This window comes from Crocuta crocuta, unplaced genomic scaffold (genome assembly GCF_008692635.1).
Source record: "Crocuta crocuta isolate KB4526 unplaced genomic scaffold, BGI_CrCroc_1.0 scaffold180, whole genome shotgun sequence".
In the NCBI taxonomy this organism is placed as follows: domain Eukaryota; kingdom Metazoa; phylum Chordata; class Mammalia; order Carnivora; family Hyaenidae; genus Crocuta; species Crocuta crocuta.
Genome location: NW_027527549.1, coordinates 3,641,637 through 3,651,260, shown reverse-complemented (window position 1 = coordinate 3,651,260; position 9,624 = coordinate 3,641,637). Strand labels below are relative to the sequence as shown.

The 9,624-nt window shown below is 48.3% G+C and overlaps 1 protein-coding gene across 1 annotated transcript in view; it reads right to left on the bottom strand.

Moving 5' to 3' along the window:
* Positions 1–9,624, bottom strand: part of PTGFRN (prostaglandin F2 receptor inhibitor) — a 65,759-nt gene that overhangs the window by 36,833 nt on the left and 19,302 nt on the right. Inside the window, exon 3 of the mRNA XM_077767843.1 lies at positions 2,808–3,176. Coding sequence (XP_077623969.1) covers positions 2,808–3,176 — 369 coding nt within the window. The remainder of the gene's footprint in view (positions 1–2,807; positions 3,177–9,624) is intronic.

The following is a 9,624-nucleotide window of genomic DNA, read 5'->3' as shown; positions in this document are numbered from 1 at the left end:
GCGGGGCTGCCCCCTACCCTGTTCATTACAACACTCCCATTTTAATTTGTGTGTAATCACAACTGCCTGTCTTAACTGGAAAAGGAAAAAAAAAAAAAGAAGAAGAAGAAGAAGAAAGAACAAGAAAAAAGAACAAAGGCAAAAGAAAAAAAAAAGACAAAAGAACAAAGACAAAAAAACAAAAAAGAAAAAGAAAAAAGACAGAAAAAAGAAAAAGGCAAAAGCAAATAAAAGAACAAAGAACACAGGAGAAAAAAGAAAAAGAAAGAAAACAGGAAAGACAAAAAAGGAAAAAAGAAGTAAAAGACACTACGAAGACATCCCCCCACCCCCCAGAGCTGGGTGGAGAACACTCCCGTTGGGGAGTTCGGCCTTGGGGATGAGTTTCTGCCACCGTTGAGCAAGTTGCTTCACTACTCTGTGCCTCAGTTTCCTCATCTCTAAACAGGGTGACCACTGGGCCCATCTCGGGGAGTTGCGGGAGCTGAAGGAGGGATACGGGAAGGTGCATGGCACTCAACAGTGCTGGGAAAGCACTGGCTGCAGCTGTCAAACACTCCTCTGTCCGGGCACAGGGCTGTAGTAGGGAGCCTGAAGAATCTTCTAGCAGATAGAGCAGCATGATGGGCAGAGGGTAAAAGCATGGCATGAGCTGCCTGTGCCCCGAGGCCTGGGGAATGCCCAAGAATAACTAGGGTGAATGGAAAGGTTCTGCAGGATAGGAACCCTTCAAGGAAACCTGAAGCCTCAGCCATTTGCTTTATTAGGGCTGTTTGGAAAAAGGCTGGCTCTTTATGGAGTCTAGAATAAGGGGCCAGAGGTCAAGAAAGTATTGGTGAGGGCAGTTTAGGAAGGGAAGTGATAACCGAGGTAACCAGAAATGTGGCCTCTACCAGGGGGCAAGGACCATCTCCCGGGCTGGTCTATAAGCTGGATGAAAGAATCCTCGCACACCACTATTCGTGGTCAGTTCCGTTGTTCTCGAAATTCCACACTTAGAAACGAATTCAGTGTCCTTAAGAAAAAAATGCTCCATCTTTAGAAAGACCTATCTCTCCCAAAAAGCATCTCCACTACAAAATGAATATGACTTCTAGTGTATACATTCTAGTGAGTATGGTTCACGACTCAGTTCTCATGGCTAGTTATCTGTGAGCATGCAGCCACAAGGCTGAAGGCCACACGGACCGGGGATGGTGTGGGGCGGCCACCAGAGGCCCTACCTGGGCAGCCAGCCAGTCTCTTTTGTGGCCATTTACCTCCTTCTCTCACTCAAGGAAAGCCTCGCTTTGCTTCCTCCTTCCAAAGGCTGGAGAAGAAACAGGAAGCCACTGGGGTAACAGGGTAGGCGGATTCTCAGGCTGCCCGCTACTCCTCGACAAGAGAATTACAGGGGAGATAAGCGTGCCTCTGACCTAACTGAGGTGGAGCATGTGTGGGGCTAAAGGCAACACCTGAATTAACTGCAGTGCAAGAATGTCTCATGGGGCTTTTTTCTAGAAAACATTTTTAGGATTTTCTGTAAGAATAAGGAAGAGGTGATGGAAGAGGCAGATTTGATGTTTCAATACCTACCTATTGCAGACGGCTGTTTTAGTCCCTCATGAGTTGAACGGGAGGAACAGCAGCTGAGAAACAGCAGGGCTCTGCACATTATCATGGAGGGAACAGATACTTGGATCTGCCCTGTTTTGTTAGATCATCATGGGCACCTTTCTTGCCCAATCGTTACCTACACTCCTTGCTTTGATAGAAATGTGTTATGGGGGGCACCTGGGTGGCTCAGTCGCTTAAGCATCTGACTTGGGTTCAGGTCATGATCTCATGGTTCATCAGTTTGAGGCCCCCAACGCCCTCTCCGCTGTCAGCGTAGAGCCCACTTCGGATCCTCTGTGCCCCTCTCTCTCTGCCCCTCCTCTGCTCGTGCACTCTTGCGTGCTCTCTCTCTCAAAAATAAATAAACTTAAAAAAACACATAAATAAATGCTTTTTGGAACAAGGCAGGGTCCAGATAAATGCATAATTAAGTGATAATAACAATAATAACACTTCCATTTTGCTGGCCCCCAAATTAAGATGGTTTGTTCTTGCTTATTCACTAATTAGCTGAATGAATTTTAGGCAAGTAATTAACCTATGCTCTTCCATTCCTCGTGTGTAAGTGAGGGAAATATCCTGCATGATTTTCTTCACTGGGTTCAGAGAATTAAACGTAGGAATAAATCTAATAGGACATGGAAAATGGGAAATGAACCAACCAACCAAATCAAAGCCCTGAACATTCAGGATATGTAAGGTGTGATTCTCTGCAGAGAGGCCAGTAAGCTAGTAGGGTCCATGGTAAGCTAGCAGCGACCACGTCGTCCTTTCTCTACAGAGAAGCCGCACGGATTCTAGAAGGGCATGAAGGTCACAAAGAAGGGCATGAGCTTGGGGGTATGTGCTATTCTCGTGGAGGTGAACCTTCTCGTTGCAAACCTTCCTGGAATGCCTACCGGGGAGCTGCTCTGAGGCCCGGCATGCGCTAATCACCTTGTGCTCTAACCTTGAAGGGGAGCACTGTTTTACAGAGGAGGAAGCCAAGCCACCCAACACGCCCACGGCCACAGAGCTGATGAGTGGTACAGCCAGCCAAGGATGGGTCACCTGGCCTATCTCTGCCTTTAATCAGGTAAGGAAGGTACTCCTGGCCACAGGACAGCAGGAGAAGAGCCCCGGGGGAGTTTTGTTTCCCGACGAAGTGACCCACGGCCAAGTGGCAGGGGGCAGGTCTGGCCCCCCGCACGCCGGCCCCCGAGAGGCGATACCTTTAACCTGCACTGTATCCTCGTAGTTTCCCTGGACAGTGGCGTCAGTGCTGGGGGTGGAGCACTTGTAGTGGCCCTGGTCTGAGGGCTGGACGTTCCTGATGTGCAGCTCCACGGCGTCGTTGGCCGTCCTCCGGAGCAGGATGTCGCCCCGCTGCAGGCGCTCCCGGTACGGTTGGGCCGGGAAGCCCGCCTCCCAGGTGCTGGCCAGCTCCACGAAGCCGCTACCCGAGGACGAGAAGCTCCAGTCGAAGTTCTGCTCGGGGGGACCGTCATAGTCGCTCACGTTGCAGGGGATGACGAGCTCGGTGCCCACCACCCGCACCAGGCTCCCTGAGGGCACCCTCACCACACGCCCCCGACAGAGCGCTGCAACGACAAGAGGGGACAGGCGGGCCCTGAGCTGGGGAAGGTCATCCCAGGATGCTCCTGCTCACGGGCTTTGGGGTAAAACTGTGATATCTGGCCGGCTGGGAAACAGCGATGTGCTGCCTGCGTCTCTCAGAAGGAGGTTAAGCCCATCCCTGGAACCACGAGCCAGGGATCCAGGCCTCGAGTGACTGCCTGTCACACGAGAGTTTCCTGGCATCAGCAGGGGAGGGGACAAGTATTAAAAGTAGGCTCACCATGGGGCGCCTGGGGGGCTCAGTCAGTTGAGCGTCCAACTTTGCTCGGGTCATGATCTCACGATTCCTGGGTTCGAGCCCCACCAGGCTCTGTGCTGACAGCTCAGAGCCCAGAGCCTGCTTCAGATTCTGTGTCTCCCTCTCTCTCTGCCCCTCCCCTGCTCATGCTCTGTCTCTCAAAAATAAATAAACATTAAAAAAAAATTTTTTTTTTAATGTAAAGGAGAAAAACTACGCTGACTGTAAACATGGATGGCTTCCTCCCTCTAGTTACTATTTAACATACCGCTGTCACCCAGGGCGATGCAGAAATATTTTAGGGTTTGGTGCGAAAGAAAAGGACACAGCTAATCAAGTATTTACATTTCTGCCCACCCTAGTGCAGCCCTCATCCCTGGAGACCATTCCCCGGGGCTCCTGAGCCCTGATTTACAGTGATGGATGCCAATCCTTAAACCCGGGAGCAGCCTACTGATAGAAAGATCTAACTCTGCTTATCTGACATCGTCTATAAATTAGTATTAAAATATGACGACTCCACCAAGTATTAATTTTCTATTTTCTGGCTCATTTCCTTCTCTCTACTCTTCGCCCTGATCTAAATTCAGAATGAGGGTAGGGAAGCACAAAGGGAGACAGTGCCTTGGGTGGCTGGCTGCTGGGCGTCGTTAGGAATGCAGCAGCTTGCCGTGATGAGTGCAGCGGGCAGAGTCAAGCATTGACTGGCATTCCCTGCCCTAGGTGTCCCTTAAGATGTCAGCCTTGCCATGAACTTAAGTGTGAATTTGCGGTGCATTCACTACCTGTGTACAGCATTTCAATTTGGACTAAATGAACTTGTCTGGCTCCCGCCTGATGTTCTATAAACAGGTGCAGCACTAGGGCAAACAGGAACCCACGGGCTCTGAAACCCAGGAGACCTCAGTTTGGTTGTTTTCTTAATTCAAGCATTTCCTTTGTGTTTGAGGGACCTGACACAAAATAGAACACCTGTATCCCACACATATTCCTTGTTCTGGGATGAGTGCACATTCCCTAGATTCCTCTATATTAACTCCTTTTTCTTTCTTCAGTATTATTGTCAGGCATGATTGGGTCAAAAGGAACATCACTCAGAAACCACAAGAATCTTGAAAAAAAATACTGTTTAAAAAAACTGAACAAAATCAACACTATACTAACAATTAAAATGCAAAGAAAAGAGGGGCGAGTGGATGGCTCCATTAGTTACGAGTCAACTTTGGCTCAGGTCATGATCTCATGGTTTGTAAGTTCGAGCCCCGCGTCGGGCTCCATGCTGACAGCTCGGAACTCAGAGCCTGCTTCAGATTCTGTGTCTCCCTTTCTCTGCCCCTCCCCCGCTCATGCTCTCTCTTTCTCTCTCAAAAATAAACAAACATGAAAAAAAATTTTAAAGAAAAGCAAGCATGAAGTTATTAGAACGACTGAAAAGAGCTCATTCCTGATATAAAGAGATTAGATATTTATAAGGGAATCAGTTTTGTCTTATACAGAAATCACATACAAAATTGAGTAATTTCCCTAGAGAGCTTAGTTGTAAGAGCAACTACCACACTGGTAGTTTTGCCCCTCACAGAAACACTCTGAAGGAGACCAAAGAGACTGACCTCTCTCAGCTTTGGCTGCCTCAACTATAAGATGGGGCAAGAAGGATTTACTGAATATGTGAAATAAAAAATGCCGGGCTGAGAGTCTGCTGGGTAATAGCTCAATAAAATGAGAACTTCTATTATGTATTTTCAGCTTTGTATTCCTATCATTTGTTAAGGGTCAAATTAGGAGCCCCCCCAACAAAACTCATATGGTGAAGACCTAGCCCCCAGTACCTCAACGTGTGACCTTATTTGGGAATGGGGTCAATGCAGAAGTTATCGGCTGTTATTAGACATCATCAGTTGAGGTCATTCGAGAAGAGGGTAGGACCCTAACCTTAGGACTAGTATCCTTAAAAAGAGGGAAGCCTGGATATAAAGGGAAAACACCATGTGAAGATGAAGGCAGAGATGGAGGTGAGGTGTTCGCAAGCCAAGGGACATCAAAGATGGCCCATGAAACCAGCGGAAGCTGGCGGGGAGGCCTGGGGCACATTCTCCTCACCCTCCGAAGGAATTGAGCCCACTGTCATGTGGTCTGCTAGTCTCCAGAGCTATGAGACAGCACCTTCTGCTGTGTGAGCACCAGTCAGCGGTTCTTTGCTACAACAGCCCTAGCAGACGGATCCGCCATCGTGGCTCGCTTTCTAATGACTTAACTCATGGTTTTCGAAGCCTGAGTTGCCATTTAGTGGTTGTGAAATGAATTTACAGCGGTTGTGACCAGCACATGAGGGGTGTGTGTGTGTACCAGATGATGATTAAAACCCTGTGTTCTAATTTGTATTGGGGTAAAAAAAGAAAAAACATAGTTGAACACTTTTTAAAATCCAACTCTCATTTTCTCCACCAATTATCATTTGCTTTGAAGAGCGGGGAAAAGGAGGCATCCCTACAACAGAAATAGTGAGAAGGTGAGTGTGTGCTCTAGGCAGGGGGCTGTCTGTCAGCCTTGCAGGGGGCAGGTCTGGACTGCTGCCTGGCTCAAAGAAAAGATGCTGCACCCCTAAAACACTCTCCTTAAAAGCAGAGCTATTGGTTATGCTTGTGATTAATTGTTGTAAATATTTGGGTGCTCCCAAATTCGGTGCATAGACATTTATAATTGTTAGCTCTTCCTGATGGATAGATCCCGTAATTATTATATAATGCCCTTCTCCATCCCTTGTTACAGCCTTTAGTTTAAAATCTAGTTTGTCTGATATAAGTGTGGCTACCCAGCTTTCTTTGGACTTCCAGTAGCATGACAGATAGTTCTCCATCCCCTCGCTTTCCATCTGAGGGTGCCCTCAGGTCTAAAATGGGTCTCTTGTTGATGGCAAATAGATGGATCTTGGTTTTTGTTTGTTTTTTTTTAATCCATTCTGATACCATATGTCTTCTGATTGGAGCATTTAGTCCATTTACATTCAGTGTTATTACTGAAAGATACGGGTTTAGAGTCATTGTGTTCTCTGCGGGCTTCGTGTTTGGCACTGAGGAGGTTGCGTGTTGAAATGAGACTGGGTGTTGTATGGAAGCCAATGGGACAGTAAACTATATTTTAATAAAAATAGAGTTACTGGTGCTAATGACTCAGGACTGCGGGTCATGTGTCTTCCGGCAGATAGCAGGATCACCAGACTGTTATGGAAGAGGGCTCAAACCTGCTGCTGCTTTCCTCCTACGGCAACCCAGCGCTGACGGGATGACGCCCATGACCTCACACCTATGGCTTCTGGCAAACACGCAGCATAGCCTCACCTGCTGCCCAGCCTTCCTCGGGTACTCCTCAGATCGGGCTGACCCTGGCAGAAACCAGGTCTGTCAAAATCCTTCTGGCTCATTATGGCTGAAGCTGCTCAGAAACATGAACTTCCCTTGGAATCGGGGTGCCACAAAGGTGATTTGCAAAAACAAAGAATCCAAGATGGTTGTGTAGGAAGATCCTGAACTCACCTCCTCCCAAGGACACATGCAACCGACAGCTATGTAGGGATCCTTTCCATTTGAAAAAGATCTGAAAACTAGATGAACTGCGTCTCCACAACAGAAAATAAGAGGACTGTATTGAGATGGGTGGGAGAGTCGGGGACACTCGTCTCACCAAAACACCCATCCCCCACCCCCCGCTGCAGGGGCATCTCGCCAGACAAGCATTTCTCCTGAAGGAGCAAGGGGTCAGAGCCCCACATCGGACACTCCAACCCTTGGAATCTGCATCAGAGAGATAAGCTCCACTCCATCCTCTAAGATGGCTTAGAGATCCAACAGGGCTGGCATCCAAAGAACCCACGGCGCCATGGGAAATGGAGATTCTCCTTTTAAAGGGATCACCTGCTNAGAAAGAGTAAGAACCACCTGATCTTCTCAATGTGTGCATACAAATCAAACCATGAAGACTCTTGAATGCTGAGAACAAACTAAGGACTGATGCGTGTGGGTGGGAGGGTGGAGATGGGCATGGAGGGGGGCACTTGTGGGGATGAGCACTGGGTGTTATGTGGAAACCAATTTGACAATAAACTATTTGTAAAAAATAAATTAATTAATTAAAAAAAAAGATTCTGTGTCTCCCCCTCTCTCTGACCCTCCACTATTCGTGCTCTGTCTTCTCTCTTTCAAAACTAAATAAACATTAAAAGAAAATTTAAGGGATCACCTGCAGTCTCCCTTGTCCCAGAATCCAGCAAAAAAGCACCCAGACTGTACGTGAAGGAGATTCATTTGCTGGTCTGGGGGCATCTGCTGGAGGGGCAGGGGACAGCTAGTGCTTTCTCCAGAGATGGAGGCACTGGCGGCCACCACCTGTAGCTCTCTACCTACCCTGCTAGCACAGACTGGGTGCTTCGGCACAGCACAGCACCTTCCAGCTGCCTCGCCGGGCTGGGCAGGGGTGAGTGGTCACGGCACCGCCCTCCTGAGGCTGGAGACTGTGGGTGAGTGCAGCAATTCCCCGCTCCCTGGCAGGGGTTAGCAAGCACAAACAGTCCAGCACTCTCTGCCTCCCTTGCCAAAGCTGAGGAGCGCAGGTGGCAGTCGTGACGCTCCCCTACTTCCTGGTGGGGGCTGGCAAACCCTCATGGTCATGGCCTTCTCCCACCCTCAACCGGGGCCAAAGCATGCATGCAGAGAGGGCACTCCCCTGCTGCACTTCAGAACCCCGGAGCCATGTTCCCACTGCCTTTCTGAAGCTGGGCAGCATGCCACACCCCTACCATCTCTAGTTGATCTGCTAAAGCCAGCAGACATGCAGAAACCATACAGGGGATGCCCCGTATTTGCCTGGCCCTGGTGGCCAACGGGGCTGGCGTTCCTGAGCTCCAGGGGACTGTGACAAGCAGCAAGACGGTTCTCAGCAGGACAACACCTACAGGACACTGCACAGACAGCAGACCGCAACACACTTCCGGTCTTCCTGTGAGAAAAGGCCTATTAACTTATCCTGAGGCTTCTGCCTCAGCAGGCCCTCCCAGGGAACGTAAGCAAAGAGATACCATCCTTGCACACCCCATTGGCCTCCCTACAGCCTGATGAGAGCTTCCAGCAAGATTAGACACTCACTTAGGGCCCCGAGTTTTGCAACTGTTACCCAGGGGACACCTCCAGATCTCCGGGTCTGGGGGCCAGCAGGGTTTACAAGGGCAGCCCCCACAGGACCGGATCTATTTGCATACTGCAAAACCCGCTGCCCAAGGGTCTGGCTTCTACTCAGCCTGAAACGAGGTGATAAATGAGATTTGTCCCCTTGAAGCACTGACAGATCTTGGCACACCCTCAACAACAGGGACATGTCAGGAATTAATCAGGCTACTTAGACAACCGCAAAGGTTTGAGAGACAACTAACAGATATGGCAAGGTCAAACAAGAAGGATCATTGCCTACTCAAGGCCACTCCTTCACACCCGAGAGAGGTAGCTCTTTCACCTAATACACCTAATTTTGCTTGACAGAAAGTCAAGCAAAATGAAACAGAGAAATATGTTCCAAACAAGAGAACAAGAACAACAACAAACCAAAAACCTCAGAAAAAGACCTTAGTGACATGGAAGGAAGTAATCCACCTAATAAAGAAATCAAAGTAATGGTCATAAAGATGCTCACCAGACTTGGGAGAAGAATGCATGAACCCAGTGAGAATTTCAACAAAGATAAGAAAATATAAGAAAGTGCCAAGCAAAAGTCACAGAGCTGAAGCATATAACACCTAAACTGAAATATACAGTAGAGGAGTTCAGAGCAGAGTGGATGAAGCAAACAAATGAATCAGTGAACAGGAAGACAAAGCATTGGAAATCACCTAGACAGAGCAGCAAAAGGAAAAAAGAATTTTAAAAGATGAAGATAAGGCCACCAGGGTGGCTCAGTCAGTTAAGCATCCAACTCCAGCTCACAGGATGATCTCACAGTTGGTGGGTTTCAAGCCCCACGTCAGGCTCTGTGCGGACAGCTAAGAGCCTGGAGCCTACATTGGATTCTAGGTCTCTCTTGATATTTCTGCCCCTCCCCCACTTGTGCTCTCTCTCAAAAATAAACAAACATTAAAAAACATTTTTGAATAAAAAATGAAGATAACTTAAGAGATCTGTAAGACAACA